The sequence below is a fragment of the Electrona antarctica genome (assembly GCF_951216825.1).
Source record: "Electrona antarctica genome assembly, chromosome: 21".
NCBI lineage: Eukaryota > Metazoa > Chordata > Actinopteri > Myctophiformes > Myctophidae > Electrona > Electrona antarctica.
The window spans coordinates 9163923-9181598 of NC_136802.1; the positions used below are offsets into that span (position 1 = coordinate 9163923).

General features: G+C 40.7%; 2 protein-coding genes across 2 annotated transcripts in view; both read left to right on the forward strand.

Moving 5' to 3' along the window:
- The window catches only part of LOC306914194 (uncharacterized protein), a 61037-nt gene that overhangs the window by 35892 nt on the left and 7469 nt on the right, over positions 1 to 17676 (forward strand). The window lies entirely within an intron of this gene.
- LOC306914133 (uncharacterized protein) lies at positions 2864 to 12352 on the forward strand. Its single transcript, XM_079491070.1, has 10 exons — positions 2864 to 3144; positions 4081 to 4247; positions 4550 to 4691; positions 5127 to 5226; positions 6049 to 6245; positions 6910 to 7043; positions 7203 to 7350; positions 8580 to 8679; positions 8798 to 8873; positions 9446 to 12352. Exons 1-10 carry the CDS (start codon positions 3039 to 3041, stop codon positions 9548 to 9550), a joined length of 1275 nt encoding a protein of 424 aa, XP_079347196.1. The 5' UTR covers positions 2864 to 3038; the 3' UTR covers positions 9551 to 12352.

Consider the following 17676-nt stretch of genomic DNA (forward strand, 5'->3'; position numbering starts at 1 on the left):
GAATACAATAAAACACAGTCAAGTAGTTAAAATGATAGAACAATGGCAAAGAACAAAATAAAAGTATAAAAACGTAGAGAAAAATAAATAAAAACACAACATGCAGCAAATCAGTCAGGACAGAGTAGGAACGCAGATATTAAAACTCAACTAAAAGCAAGAGTGAAGAGGTGAGTCTTGAGTTGAGATTTAAAAATGTCTACAGAGGTTTAGATCAGCTTCACTTTATAAACTATCTTAATCAAATTAGTAACTCGCTAATAGAAAACTGCATAAAACGTATGTGTTGTCCTGACAACGGATGACAGCGTGACGTCACATTGCCTACATTGTACTTGGTTTGAGGACCCGACAATTAAGGGCTCCTGGGGGCCTTCATTGGCCGCTGATTGCGTTAAATTCCAGTCAAAACATTATTATATATATATATAGAAATGAAAAAATAAATAAAAAAACATTATCATCCCAGGGGTCCTCGTGGGGGTAAATCCGTCCCTCATCATGGAGCCCATCTGTAGGTCCATTGAAGTTGAACAATGTGAAGAGAGTTTGTCACATTTCAGTAGCTCTTTCCAACGAGAGAGTACTTCCTCTTCAGTGGAATACAGGTCATTAAGTTTGTGAGGACCTTCAACAAGTGGATGAATAAAAATTGCATGTGGGTATTGTAGTGGCAAAACAGTAAAAGTATGTCAATATAGATCAGTACATGATTTCCAATTCAGTAAGATTACATCAATATAGCTCAGTACATGGTTTCCAACTGGGCAGTACACATGAGTTAATTGGGTTCCAACTGAGAGGTCTTAAGCTCTGACAAGCACAGCGAATATATATATAGCTGAGAACATGTTTTTCCAACCAGAGCTTGACCTCTGACATGCCACAACAGATGTTTTTAATGAGATATAGGGTCGAAGGGATGAACATTTGGAAAGAACATTTTGGACAAACAATTAAGGAGTTGGGTTGGTTGCCACCATTAGGCTATCAGGAGAATATTTGTAATCCATTCTGATGACGTTATAGAGGGTATGCGTGTGACATCATCATCAAACCCGGAAATTATGCAGGAATGCCTACTGAGTGGCAAAAAACTACTTTCTGGCTTTGACAACCCATGCATCCAAACAGAAAAGTCCTATCTGATTGCATTAAACAACGTTAAACAATGTTAAACTCACTTTGCATGTTGCTTTGCCACTCGATGTGCCATTCACTTTAAGCATGCACATACCCTTGGAACAGACACCTAAACGGAAAGTATAAAATCACACCTGTGTGAAGTGAGGGGCGCTCTTATAATCGTACATCATCCATTCACTGTCAATGGGAATTTAATCTTTGTGTAGGACAAAAATCACACCCGTGTGAACTGAGTGGTGTAAGGTCTTATATAGACTGATCAACTGTGGTCTGACGTAATGTCTGACGTAATGAAATCACACCCGTGTGAACTGGGTGACCATAGCAACCATGCTCATTTTTTGGTACGAACAGACACGTAAACTAACAAAGCCAGTTGTAGGAGTGGTTTACACCACTCAAAAATAGCAGATTTGCTCGTCCACAATGACGTAAATTCTCCATTCATTGTCAATGAGAATTTAATGTTTGTGTTAGACGAAAATCTACACTCAAAAAAGGGCCAGATTTTAGTATGTGCATGGTGTTCCTACGATATCGAGTGGAGTCAGATTGCGGCCTAAAACTTGCTTTGCTGTATGTCTCTAATGCGTGTTAAATTGGTACTGTCTTAAGCTTGATCGTCGGTACTGCCTGGTCTGGGTCATTTCGTCTGGTGAAGATACATCCCTGGGTCTTCTAGACTACAAGGATATTACCCTAACGGGTCCATTTGGTTCCATTTGTGGGTCCATTTGGTTCCATTTGTACACTCAGAGTTACAGTCCATTTGGTTCCTAACTATCATTTAGCTGGGGACCCCCTGGAACTCCCTCAAGGACCCCTAGGGGTCCCCGGACCCCACTTTGGGAACCACTGATTGTTTCAATGTGGCAGAGTGATTAAAACGTTCTGTTCTTCTCTGTCCCTTTCCTAGAAGTACTAGTTTCTGTTTCATTTAGTGTGTGTGTGTGTGTGTGTGTGTGTGTGTGTGTGTGTGCGCGTGTGTGTGCGTGTGCGCGTGCATGCAAAGCGGCTAGACAACATCATGTATCTAACTCTAGTGAGTCATTCTTTCATTTTTATGGATGTGTTACTTTTTGAACTATAACTAACTTTAATACAGCCAGATATATACAGGTATAGTGGCTGATGATAGAGGGAAAATAATGAGGGCTAAAATATCTATACACATACATATTTTAAAAATAAATCACACCCGTGTGAAGTGAGGGGCGCTCTTATCATCTTACATCATGATGATGTAAAACAAACATTGAACATTCTGTTCTTTGGCTAAATAGAAGTGTATATTTGTACATCTCTAAATGTCTTGATGAATTGAACAAAGTGTAATGCTTAATTTATTGGGTCGTCCACTCACAGTTAACAGTTTTTGTATTGAGTTGTGCTTGAAATGTACTGTAATTCTACAAACTGTTAATAAATACTCCAATCCAAAAAATAAAAATAAAAACATTAGACCTGTATATAGGAAAATATACCAAAATAGGCTAAAAGATTCCTATAGTTGTGTATACATTGATGGCCTGCACCGCCATCTCCTGGTTAAAATAGCTAATTACAGTTAACAGTTTGACTGATTGATTGATTGATTGATTGATTGATTGATTGAAAATTGTATTAACAGTTTGTGGAATGGGTAGGCTACAGTTCAATGAAAGTAGGCTACAGGTCAGGTGAATATGTTTATTGCGAAGCGTCCGTCCATGCCAGAAGCTGTGGCTTGTGGCATGCAACAGAAGAGGGAAATGGATTGCTAAACTCCTCCCAACGGTTGGGGTAATGGCCATGGGGTTGGATTTGGAAACGTATTTGCCCATGCAGTCAGTGCGACTTGATGATGTGGAAATTCCGGATAGCTAAGTTTATTTTTCGTTAATTTTAAGCAGATGGCATATGCGTGCCTTCCTAATGGAGAACTCCATTTCAGACAGCACATTAGAAGTGTGGAATTGTTGTTCGTCCTCGTTGTTTCCTTCGTGAGATCACAAACGGGTAAGGAAATAATGTTTGTTTGTTTGTTTGTTTGTTTATCTTGTTTGTTCAATCGTTGTATCGTCGCCGGTCGTGTTTGAATTCCCAAAGTCAGGACTCAAGTAAAACCGAATGTCAAAGTAGGCTATTGAGTTTTTATGACCGTTATCTAATCTTATATGTGAAGATCGAAGTCTCTAAATTTATCAGGGACGTTATAGAATATAGACCCACCGAAGGGGTGTGTGTGTGTGTGTGTGTGTGTGTGTGCGTGCGTGCGTGCGCGTGTGTGCGTGTTTCCTGGAAATTCCGAGTCTTGCCTGAAATCAAGAGTCAGCTATAAAAAAACAATCATAAAACATGCACACGCCGTGACACACTGACACCAATGGAATGTTCATTGTGTTGTGAAGAACTATCTGCTCTCAGTCAGGAAGGAAATACCCTACTTTAATGGTCTGTTATTAAATTTTCAGATGAACATTAATTTACCACTTATTAAAAACTTCGCCTTGCAATGAAGGATAGCAGATCTACAAGCTCACAACACCTTGCATAATTGTGAGCTTTGTAGATCTGTTTTGAAAATGATGATTAGTTTTTCATTTGGGTTTTAGACAAAATATATATATAATTATTTATTTAGGCTATTCTGTATTATTTTTTTATTTTCAATTCCTGATTAGTTCTACAGTGCTTCTTCATTGTAGTTATTTATATATATATTTTTTGTTATTTTATCAAGTTCAGACCACAAGTCAAATGCTTACTTTTAAACTGGATGATTTTGGCCAATATTACTTCGTAACACAAGTTGAACTGGAGCTTGTAGTAAACGTAGTAAACAGACTGGACTCAGTCAGTTTTCCCTTTTCTGTCCCTTTCTTTTATATTTATTTTTGAAACGCCAGAGGCTACGTGTGGCTGAAAAGTGTCTGATTTGCCCGTCTCTCTCAGATCATTACCCCACTTTAGACCCACGGCCTCGCAATGTGTCCTGTGCCTTTGACCCTGGGAATCCCTTCTGTCTGAAGGCCTCATGGGCCCCACCGGAGGCCATCGAAGGCTGCAAAGACCCTGAGTATGATTACTTGATCAGAAGACAAGGCCAGGAACTTCACGAGGTCTCTATGGTTATTTACATTTCTACACTTTTCGCTTATATTTTACTTTCTTACTTACTCATTTTTGTGCGTGTGTGTGTGCGTGTGTGCGCGTGTGTGTGTGTGTGTGTGTGTGTGTGTGTGCGTGCGTGTGCGTGCGTGCGCACATGCGCGCATGCGTGCGAGCGAGTGCGTACGTGCAGACATACGTGTGCTTGATTATTCACAGTATGTATTTACAGTATGTATTTACCTTTACATGTATGTAGTAGGCTCTGATCATGTGATGAATTAAGTCTCCTAATTTGTCTTTGTCTTCTCAGTTTGACGTAGAGAGAGTTACTGCGACGTCTGCTACTATTTACCCAATGATAGAGGGAGGAACAATGAAATTCTCTCTTCAGACCATATGTAACGATACAGGACAGGGTGAACCTGTGGTTCTACACATCACCACCAACCCAGGTAAAGTAACTTTTGAAACGTCCAGGTTTGACTTTGTTGAAATTGATAAAAAGAGGCGGTTGATTGATTGGCCCCCATAGCACGTGCGTGCGTGTGAAATTGTTGGGTTTTTCTGTTTTTTGGAGGGCAGCTAGCCCCTCCTACATCCAGCTTTTGGTTACAGTCCACAAACCTCGTCTTAAACAAACGTTGAATTTCCATCAAGTGACAATGAATGAAGAGTTTTACGTCATAGTGTCTGAGCAAATGGGCAGAATACGAGACTGCTCGCCCCTTTACCAACTCGCCCGGGCGTACAGCCGGCGGAACAGCGTGGCCTGGTATTCCTAAAGTAATCTAAGTAAATTATGCTTAAACGGTTAAACATAATTGTAATTTGTGGAATCAAATAAAGAACTTGTGTGTGCGTGTGCATGCGCGTGGTCCTCTTTTCAGAGCTCGTGCACGGTTTCCAGTGTGCTCTCCGCTCCCAGAAAGACGCCAACTGTTCCTGGACACCAATCAGTCGTTTCCCTGATCTCCGGGTGTTCTACTGGTATGAAACCGCTGAGCGTTTTCCTGTTTTCATCATGCTCATGGAGACTGAGCGGGGAAAGTTAGGACACAACTGTTAAATGCATTAGTTTAAAGATATTGTAATGATTTAAAGCTCTTTATTCTATTGCTCTAGAGCAGTGGTTTTCATCCTTTTTCATGTTAAGGCCCATTACTTTATACAGCATTTGAGCTGAATAATAATTTAACTGTTGAGAGTGTAAAATGAAACCAAATGCACCCGTAAGGACCCATAAGGACCCGTAAGGGTCCATTTGGTTACCAACACTCCATCATTTAGCTGGGGACCACCTGGACCACCCTCATGGAGTCAAGGACCACTGGTCATCCCCGAACCAGTGTGTTCAAATCAATATTAGTCCAAATTTGTCTAGATTAAAAACTAATTTACTGCCAACAGTAGTGATTCAGTCTGTATGTCACTAACTGCCCCCCCGGATGCAGCAGGGACCCCAAAATTCACCCCAAAATAAACCAGAAGCAAAATTGGTATCCCTACTTGAAAATACATTTTCTGTTTACTAAAGAGCTGGAGAGACAGAGGGACCCTGTCTCTGAACAACCACCCTATAGCATTAGCTATTGAACAACAACAGTGAATTGCAGTTTGTAGCTATTGAACAACAACAACAACAGTGAATTGCAGTTTGTTTGCAGTGACGGCAAATAAGCAGACGCTGTGTTTTGTTTCAGTGCAGCAGTAATGGTGTACAGACTGTACACAGGAATGGAATAAAATAGTTTTGTTCGAGTTTTTTTGTTAAATGTACTCTATGTCTCTCTCTCTCTCTTGCTTTCTCAGGATACGCGGACCCGAGAACAGCTGTGGTCCGTTGAGGTTAGATGAGTGTGCGATCTTGCCTCACCAAGACAATGTGAGGAGAGTTTGCCACATTTCGGTTGCAGATGACAATCTCCACGAGAAGAACGTTTACTTCCTCTTCCAAACACGGACGTTCAAGTGGAACAACACCTTCCACCGGCATATGAATAGACATGGTATGTTTGTATAAACATTGGTTTATAGTTGGGAACTGTAGGTGTGTATTGTACAAGGATATGTGGTCGGGAAACTACAGTACAGTAGGTATAGGTCACTAAAGGGTCAGTGTAGTGCAGGTAGGTTGGCAGGTATAGGTTGTAAAGGACAGGAACTGGGTTACTTTATTTAACATCTGTATACAGTTAAAAATAAATGTAAATGTATGTGTGCTGTACACGGTAGTAACTATATGTTGCAATGTGCCATGCTTCCTCTTTTTTTGTGACATAGCTATTTTCTGCAAAAAATATCAAAATCCTCATCCTGTCCTTCTTGGACCTTGTGCTGTTTGTGCGTGCGTGCGTGCGTGCGTACGTGCGTGCGTGCGTGCGTGTGAGTGTGCCTGCCATGACTCATGGTTATTGTACCTAGAACTAACAAAAGAAAACATCTAATTGAACTGAAATCACTTTCAATGAAAAAAGAGGCCACATGGTGCAAACATTTTAATGAGGAAGAAGAAAAGGAAGTTTCAACAAGACAAGCTTCTTCTTCAGGGATTGTATTCACTGAAGAAAGAAAAAATAGAGGAAGCTAGATCACTGTGGTAGCTGCAGCGCATGGGGGTCAAAATAAAGAAATGATTATATTGTTGTACTATTTGTCTCTCTCGCTGTACAGTTACACCCCCGGCTCTTGAATGGACACTTGAGAAACGCGGAGACAAACTCGACATCAGCTGGACTCCACCTAACATAGAGCTATCCCCAGACTGGGAATATGTTATCAACTACACTCAGTGCAATATCAGAAAGGTGACATGATCAACCCTGACCATTATTATACCTAACATGACATGCCTATCTATCTTCTAGCATAATCATTTGGCTGGTGAATTTCACTGTGTGCTTGCGTGCTGATGAAGACGTGCGTCGTGTGTTACATCATGTGTGTTGTTTGTTTTGTCTTAACAGAGCGAAACTATCACAGGACACGGAGTAAAGTCATGGTCCGATATGCTCATTGTCCCTCACTGTCAGTACAGAATTAGGCTGAAAGCCACCCAAACACATGGAAAGGAGAGGAGAGGAGAGACGCCATGGGGTGACTGGAAATCATATGGTAGAGGAAATATTCTCTCTCTCCTTGCTTGTCTTGTCTTGTCTATTTTTTATTAGCCTACTTACCTGTACTTATTCGACAATTCTAACCACTTAAAGAATGAGTATCAGTATGATACATAACGGCAGGTTACTTGACGATTTTAAAGGACCATACACTTTGCATTACTTCTTGCCAGTGTCCAGAGAATTTACTTTCAAGGAAGCCATTGGATTCCATTCGTTTCAGTAGTATATCTGACAGCTAAAAGCCTCCCTCTTATAAAAAATGAATGCCATCATGAGCGTCGTTCAAGTGGTTTAAACAACTACACGTTCAGGTTTAAACCCACTGAACGCTAGTATCCCTATTCTGGGGCAAAAACCTTGTGAAAATAGCAGCTGTACTGTCAGAGGGACCCTGTCTGTACAAGCTCACCGTAGATAATATGGCCCTGTGGGCCCCAGTCAACTAAGTACATACTGTAGGGTTTAACTGGATCTTGACTGAAAATGGACCGGGCGCCGCCAACTCAGCGTATGAGTAGTTTCAGTCACGTTTTAGTCACCCGGAATGTTTTAGTGTTAGTCTAGTTCTAGTAGACTAAATGTCATATGATATTAGTTGACTAAATCTACAGTTGATTTAGTCGACTAAAATGTATTTTGGCGTGCCTTGATGTGGTCGTAATGACTGAATTTACACTTGCTGAAAATAGCAGACTCCATCTCCCAGGGGTCGCATTGTAACAGGGACAGACCCCATCTCCCCAGGGGTCTAGCACATTGTAACGGGGACAGACTCCATCTCCCAGGGGTCTAGCACATTGTAACGGGGACAGACTCTATCTCCCAGGGGTCGCATTGTAACGGGGACAGACTCCCAATTTACAATTTTACAATTTAGGCATTTAGCAGACGCTCTTAATCCAGAGCGATTTACATTAAGCAATGACAAAAAAGCATGGCATACATCACATACATAAAAAGTAGTTATCATGGGTAAGCTAAGAGTGTAACAGTGGAGTATCTATATAATGAAACTATATATATAAACTATGCATACTATACTATATTATACTATACATATGTACTATAAAGTGCTATGACTACATAAAATGCAATTCTAGTGCTGTCTATGTAACATGCTATAAGTCTCCCGTGTGTTGCCGGCTGATACCTACTTCTTCTGACTGAAAATGTGTTGGATTGAAGCTTGCCACATATTGCTAAAGGCTTTTCTCTCTGCAGGTGAAAATGTGTCTCCTCATTCGAAAATGATTAACGCTGCCATAATCTCCCTTCTGTTGGTCTCCATCATTTCATTCCTGACATTCTGTGCAGTCCGCAAGTATGTAACCATCTTTTTTTAATAATGAGTCTCACCAGTTTGCTTCACCTGAATTTTGAAATGTCACTTGTTAATAATGTAATGGCGACTCGTGGTTTGTGCATGTCCACTTGTCCAGGTATAAGAAACAGATCTTCCCCAGAGTGCCAGAACCTGAAGACTTCCTTAAAGATATGCTTGACAACAACAACAAGGTATGCTCTGTTTCGGTCCTGCAACCAATAGACTGAACATCCTGATTCCTGGTCCCTTGGACCAGGGGTGGGCAACTGGCCGCCCGGGGGCCAAAACAAAGCAAAGTTCTTTGTTTACCCAGGGTGAATGGACTAAGCTCGAGATGCTTGTTTACAGCCAGACCCTGCTCATAGAACATTTCATGGTAGGGGTTCAATGCCTTGCTCAAGGGCACTTCAGCGGTGGTAATTTTTACGTGCCGGCCCGGGGATTCGAACTGGCGACCTTCCGATAACCTTGTTGATCAGATATTTTTGCTACGACAGTATGCAATGTGGCCCTCTAGAATAAATGTGGAGAAAAAAAAGTGTCCCTCTCCATCGTCAAAGTTGCTCACCCCTGCCTTGGATAGTCAGAATGTGTTATGAACTAGATCGTACGTAGCTAACCTCGCGTCACCAGACTTTCCACCTCGAGGGAAAGCCTGTTATGCTGTTACTAAATTGCCGTGTGATCCGGTCGGGAGCGGATGATATCGTTACGTCATGTTGTAGTCATTGTTTTGTTGATTCTGATTCTATCTTTCTTTCAGGGTCCTGCTGAGACGCTTTACGTCCCTGCAGAGGAAACGGAAGACGCTAAGTTTTGTCTGGTGTTGGAACCGGATCACCGAGCTAAGCTAGATGCTGAAAATTAAACCCTGAAGGCCTGCAGACTCTCAAACCCTGTGAAGGTTCACTCAACCAACCAGTATTCATTTTAACTGTGTGTGTGTGTGTGTGTGTGTGTGTGTGTGTGTGTGTGTGTGTGTGTGTGTGTGTGTGTGTGTGTGTGTGTGTGTGTGTCTGTGTGTGTGTGTGTCTGTGTGTGTCTGTGTGTGTCTGTGTGTGTCTGTGTGTCTGTGTCTGTCTGTCTGTCTGTCTGTCTGTCTGTCTGTCTGACTGACTGACTGACTGACTGACTGACTGACTGACTGACTGACTGACTGACTGACTGTGGGGTTGCTTGTCGGGGATTGTGTGTGCACGCGTGCGCGCACGCACTGTTCTTTAGGGCACATTGCGGAGGCACAACAGAGAAAGGCGGGCAAAATGAATTATGTATGAAAGATGCCCTCTCCGTCTCCAACTGTGTTTACTCCCGTTTGATCCGAATCAGACTTCGAATGAGCCTTCACACCTGCCAAACGAAGCACTTTCTGAACTATACGCAGACGGATTCGTTTTAATCGTCAGATTTTGTCCATTTGTGATGTAAAACAGTTAAAAGGCATTCTTGGTGTGTGCGACCCTTTACCTATATTACAATATGGTGCGGGTAACGCACCATAAGTCAGCGCGGTGGTTACAAGAAAATCTTTGTCTTCATGTTTATACTATATTTTTCCTAGTGTAGGAGAAGACATACCATACCATACCACCTTTATTTATATAGCACATTTAAATATAACAACGTTGTACCAAAGTGCTTTACAGTAAAATATTAAGAAAAAACACAACTTCATTTTTTTTTTAAAACAACATACAGTGTCACATTAAACATCAGAAAACAACTCGTGCTATGCTTGGAAAAGCCAAAGAATAAAAATAAGTCTTGAGGCGTGATTTAAACACCTGAAGGGTGGGGGCTTGTCTTGTGTGCAGAGGCAGCTCATTCCAGAGCTTGGGAGCTGCCAATGCAAAAGCCTGGTTCCCTCTGAGCTTCAGCCTGGTTTTAGGCACCACCAGGAGAAGCTGGTCAGAGGACCTAAGGGTCCGTATCGGAACATAGGGTTTCAGCAGTTCAGATAAATAAATGGGTGCCAAACCATTTAAACACTTAAAAACAAAGAGCAAGACTTTGAAATCAATCCTACTGTACAGTGGAGGCCTGTACAGGGCTGATATGGTCTCGATTACGTGTACCTGTAAGCAACCTAGCAGCGGCGTTCTGGACTAACTGTAAGCGAGAGATGGAGACCTGGTTGGCGCCAATATACAGGGCATTACAGTAGTCAAGGAGAGATGTCATAAAAGCATTAATTACAGTTTCAAACACAGAGCGGGATAGACAAGATTTAACCTTTGATAGCCTCCTAAGCTGGAAGAAGCTCTTTCTTATTACCTCATTTATCTGTTTGTCCATCTTTAGGCCAGAATCGATTTTACATTTTCTTTTACATTTTTTACATAATATGCCAGTACTGAAATGTTTGCTGCTTTTATAAGTTCACCTGAGCATTGTTGATTGTAGTCTCAATATCCACATCTACACAAAATGTTTATCTTGTTTATTTTATTTTATTATTTCTCTATTTTTTTTCTTTTAAAACTACGTAAACATTTTGGACAGATTCCGTTTGATTTAAACTGTTCCCGAATATGATCGCCTGGTTCCCTGCTGGCCATGATTCACATTGACCTTGATTCTTCCATATCCGAGTACACTTCACTCAACTGTATTCAATGCTTTCAAATTGCAGCGATCCGTATCCGAGTACACTTCATTCAACTGTATTCAATGCTTTCACATTGCAGCGATCCGTATCAGAGTACACTTCAATCGGTCCCGAGACTATATACCTCCATGTGGTCCCGGGAACGATTGGGTGATCCTCTCCCGGGGAACAGTACGCAGCATTCACACTAACCACAACATCTGCCAAGTGGTCCCGAGTATATACGCACCCGGGACCATAGTGTGAATCTGCCCTTAGTTTAAGTGGTTTTGACGTTATGAGTCCAGAGGTCTATACGTGGTCCGTTCCTTTTCCCCCTCCACACTCATAGAGTACATACCTTACTGTGAGCTTGTAGATCTGCTATTTATGGTGAATGTTTGCGACAGAATAGGTCAATAGGTTTTCGAATGGTTAAATGCCTTTTTATGCCTTAGGCGATGTGAAACCCTGACTACTTTTAAATCGAGGCTAAAAAATAATGTTCGTAGCGTATTTTTAATGTTGTACCAGGATGTTGTTACACAATGTGATCATGTATTCTATGTAAAGCACCTTGGATAAAGGCGCTATATAAATGCACCATTTACCTTATGTATTCCTATTTTTTTATTTCTCTGTAAATATTTGTATGAACGCAAACACACTTTGAATTGTATTTGTGTATAAGGTCTGACAGACTGGATAAATATATCTGTAAATGGGGAGGATAAATAATATATATTGCTGTCAGAGATTCCAATTGTGTGTGAGTGCAACATACTACTTTTTGTTTTTCCTTGGATATAGTGTAAATTAATTACCCGGAACCAAATGGCATTGTTTTTGTTTTGTATTGTATTTTATCGTATTGTCTGTATTGTATTATCTTTTCTGTAGAGTTTGGTATTGTAGTGTATTGTGTTTACTTTTTGTTTCATTTGTTGTCTTAATTGTTTGTATGATACTTTTATTTACATTAAGAAAGGCAAAGGTTTTGTAATGCTCCAAGTATTTATTCACAATCACAGCAGGCAGGACATACAACGTATCGACCGGTATTGGTCTTTTTCAAGTATTACTGTGAATAAATATTGGGAGCATTACAAATGTGAGTTGCGAGCCTTTGCCTTTCTTCATGATATCTGTTAGTTTAACAGTTTGGCTCAGTCAGCACCAAGATCGGAGGATGTGTGCTGTTCTATTTTCTTCTGACTTTTATTTACATTCTCATGCATCTCCTTTGTGCTTAATTTGGAGGAAAAAAGGCAATAAACTTTGAGTCATGAAAAGAATAAGTAGGCCTAAACATGAATGACAGACAGTAAGTGGGGTGGGATATGATGCTTCATATTTGTAGAAGTTAAAAGTATGGGGGATGATGACCACTGCAGGGTCCAGTCAGTCGGACCCCTCAGCACACTGGCTAGATGCCAACACATCTTTGTTGTCTACAGTCCACAGTGTGCTGACTGTTGACATCACGTAACGTTTGTCAAATATTAAACTCCCAGATGCTTGTGGATGGTGGGTGGAGGGGAGTAGATCTGGAACAGAATTCAGAGAAACGCAAAACAAAGAGTATTCAGAGACCTTATTGAGTATTTTCTTGGCCAGAGAGTCGATCATTTATTTACATGTGACAATTAGATTCATTGTCTAATTTTACAGTTTTCCTAAGAGGCAATGATATGATTTACAATATGCAGTTAATATTTATCGACTGTGTTTCCCGATCAGGAATTTCACAAACATCACGTTTCTTTTATTTGTAGTATTGATGATTTAATGTGGCGACATCAGTGTACTGTACTGACTGTCTGCAGCGCCATCTGCTGGTCAAATTAGATAGTACATCCAGCAATTGTCTGTCTGACATGGAGTTGAATTTGTCAATAATATATAGGCTAATAATAGTAATAGGCTACTACTCTTCGTAATCCTTAACAGTTCACTGTTTGTTTGTGAACATGTTTTAGTCTAGTTATGATGACCGACAAGTCTTTGTTGTCATGTGCGCGCGTACACACACAATTATCTTGTATTTGATAGTTGATCTCTATACTCTGTCAAATTTAGAAAGAATAACATGAGACAGAGACGATGACTGCTTAATTAAGTTCATTTAGGACCTAGCAGTTAATTTCGTTTTATTAAACACATGTCTTCCTGCATGTAGCCCATATTTTGTAATGGCATCATCATGCTATTATGCCCGTGGATATACAGAGTGAACTTAACAATGATAAATTAATATGATAATACCTTTTATATAGGCTAATCACCAACATGAATTATGTTATTTACAGCTAGGATAGTGGGGCGAGATGGAAAAGGGGCGACCGTACCTGTTATCCACACACACACACACACGTCTCTCACACACACACACACACACACACACACACACACACACACACACACACACTGTTTGATCCAATATGCATAAATGAACACATGGTGCCGGTTCTTGAGGGTAGATTTCTGATGCAATCGAGGTGTAACTTCAAAGCGCGCCGCTGCATGCCGCATTCATTCCCCGCATGGATTTGCATAAAATATAGCAGCAATATGGAATTCGGTTAACCCGAAAATAAACAGGCTGAGTCGTCAAAAAAAGTGCAATATTAACAGCGTGCATGCAAATTCCACTAAATGGTTCATAAGAGGTTATCCTAAAACAATGTTAGGTTTATTCGGAACGGCTCTGCCTTTATGAATGATTAAAAATCTATTAGAAAAATCGCATTTATACCCGTTTTGCTTTCATATGGGCCGCCTATTCACAGATAACGCCAAATGAAAGTGTTATTATTGTAGAAAATGCGGGGATTATTGAATCGCTAGCCCGGCAGACCGTCACCATTTTGGCGCTGCATGTGCTGTTTCCTCCAAGCTGCCCAGTGCCCACATTCTAGAGGTTAGAGCAGCAGTGGTTTAGATGGTCCGGGGAGTCGGGGACCACCAGTGGTCCTTGAGGTTCCAGGTGGTCCCCCCCCCCCCCCCCCCCCCCCCCCAGACTGGGGACCACCTGGAACCTCAAGGACCACTGCATGGTGATCCTTGAGTTTAACTGGGGACCCTGCAGTTAAACTTAAAAGATGGAGAGTTTGTAACCAAATTGTCCATTGTTCGTTCTTATAACTCTTGTCGTAAAATGAAACCAAGTGGACCCGGTTACATTATTTTTATTAAACATTATTATTTAGCTTACAAGAAGTCTACACAATTAGAGAAGAATGTAGAAGTGTTATTATTTTTTGTTATCTCTCCTATATAGGCCTTTACCAGGCAGTGCCACATCAATAAACCATGGAAATTGTGGACAAAATCGTATCCAACGATATCAAAATATTCTTTAGTTTAGTTTCTGAGAATTCTAAATGTCATCAAATGGTGGTCCGTGGGCTCAAATGCTGAATAAAATAACAATGGGACTTGTATTGGGTCGAAAACCAAACCACTGCTATAGAGCGCCAACACCGCCCTCTGCTGGCCGTAGTGTCACAGAGCCGAAATGGCGGCAGCATGAGAGAGTGGTCCTGATGCTGCGAGGATACGGAGGACGGGAGGAGGATGCAAGTACCTAAACCGTTCCGGAATCCACTCTGTTGGCGCAGTCTCTGTGGCGCAATGGAATAGCGCGCTGGACTTCTAATCCAGAGGCTCCGGGTTCGAGTCCCGGCAGAGATGGGTCACTCTGCTTGCCATATGGCAGACCTGCGGTTCTTTTTGTATAGGTAGCCTATATAAAATAAAATAAAATTCTATGTATAAGGATTTTAAACAGCGTGTTCATGATCATTTGGAAATGTCCCATGCATGTCAAAGTCTGCAGTCTGTTTTGGTGGTGGAACAAAAATAGAAACGAGCAGTATACATTTCAGAATGGTATATATTTTATCAATTAAATCCAACATCAAATAATTGTGTTTGCATTTGCATTAGATATCGAGAATACATGAATACAGTGCTGGGTGAATATCATCATCATCATCACACACACACACACACACACACACACACACACACACACACACACACACACACACACACACGTGTATAGCCTATTATATTATGCTTGAACAATGCATAAATGCTATGCAACAATGAATAAATATAGGGACTACATCATTGAATGGTGCAGGATCCTGTTGCTAAATAATTATAACTTTTATAGTTGGTTTGCCTTAATACTATTACGTTAATAATAACGTATCCATTGCAGCTACTATACATCTGAATGTATAAGCTGCAATGTCGTGGCTTGTTGCCCATGCAAGCTGGCAAGATATGAAAATAAATATAAATGCAAGTGGATCTGCCTTCTATGCTCGCCAAGCTAATGGGTGACTGTCTGACTTGACTGTTAAAAATAGAGCTGAAAACCTGCAGCTTATCTCATCTGTCACTTTCAGAACCCTGGTGTCACTGACGGTGACTGACGTTCCTCTGCTCCACTTTATTTATCATGGCAGCAAGGCTCCATGTTGGCCACAAGAGGGCGCTCCGAACTCACTGATCCATCTGGTCCTCTGGTGGAAGAACAGCTTCAAGTTCAGACAGTGAGTGAGTGAACACTGACTGGGACAAGACCAGTGGTGTTGTTTTTGGCAGCACATTTAGATTTTTAGTTTTTAGTCATAGTCTCTTGAATAGTTTGTTTAGTTTTAGTCACATTTTAGTCACCTGGAATGTTTTAGTGTTTAGTCTAGTTTTAGTCAACTAATCTATCATAAGATTTGTAATAGTCGACTAAATCTGCAGTTCATTTAGTCGACTAAAATGTATTTTGTCGGGCTAATTGATGCTCTCGCAATGACTGATTTTACGCTTTCTGAAAATAGCAGATCTACAAGCTCACAACGCGTCGCAGCAAATCAAGTGTAAAATTACTTATACTGGATCTCTTGTCCACTAGTCCCTTCCTATAACATTTTAGTCTATAGTTTCTATTTGTTGACGAAATTGTCAATATATTTAGTCTTTAATAGTTTTAGTCATCATAGCTTATAGTTTTCATGTAGTTTCCATTTAGTTTTCATCAGTGAAAAAAGGTAGTCGACGAACATTTTTCGTTGCAGTTTTAGTCGACGAAATCAGCACTAGCTGGACAAGACCAGATTAACTATGGAACAGTGGTTTTTCAACCCTTTTTCACATCAAGGTCCATTATTTTATTTATTCAGCATTTGAGCCACAGACCATTTGATGACATTTAGACTCGTCACTCGTCACCCCAAACTAAAGAATGTTGTTATCACTGGTCACTGGATACTTGGTAATGGTATCATATAGGAGATTGAGATAACAGACAAAATAAGAATTATTTTTGTTGTCATTGGATAAAGATTTTGTCCACAATTCCATATGCTGTATTGATGTTGGTACCATTTAGGAGAGATAACAGGCAAACATTGATCAAAAATAAATAACAATTCTTGTAACCTATACATTCTCTAATTGTAGACTTCTTGTAAATTAATGAATGCAGATGTTTAACAGTAATTTAACTATTGAGAGCATAAAATGAAACCAAATTGACCCTTAAAGGGGTCACTGGTGGTCCCCGGACCACTGGTTGAACACAGAACACCACTAAACTATCTCTCTCTCTCTCTCTCTCTCTCTCTCTCTCTCTCTCTCTCTCTCTCTCTCTCTCTCTCTCTCATATATTTCACTATTTCATGTCACTGGGGGAAATAAAGAACACATTTAATTTATGCTTATGTAAAACACACACACACACACACACACACACACACACACACACACACACACACACAGCCTATATATAGGCCTACACCAAAAATGGATAGGTAGGCTAATTGTAATAAAACAAATAAAATAAAAACAGTTTCTCCTGCATGTATTGTGCACGCTGTTATAGGCAAGCCAAGCACGCTGATAGTGACCATGAAACATTTTACGACAAAAAACACAAAATGTGCGGTTTTTTTGTGTTTTATTCAAGAGAATCAGAGTCAGACTAGTAGTGGAAAAAAGAAAAGAAAAAGGGGGCAGTGCTGTGGCGCTCTGACGTGTGTGTGTGTGTGTGTGTGTGTGTGTGTGTGTGTGTGTGTGTGTGTGTGTGTGTGTGTGTGTGTGTGTGTGTGTGAGAGAGAGAGAGAGAGAGAGAGGAATGCGCCGCTAATGAGAAAACGGAGCGGCGGACAGCCAAAGGGACGACAGGAGAGGAGGAGAAGAAGAAGGAAAAACAGAGACAGAAACCGAGCCGCCCGCCCCAATTATTATAACGGAGAAAGAACGACACGGACGCAGGAATTATTATTATTATCATCATCATCATCACTATTAATACTATCCACACGTTATTATTATCATTATTATTATTTGCACGATAGGGCTAGTTGATAACGTGCTGCTTTTGATGCTGTCCTCACGGA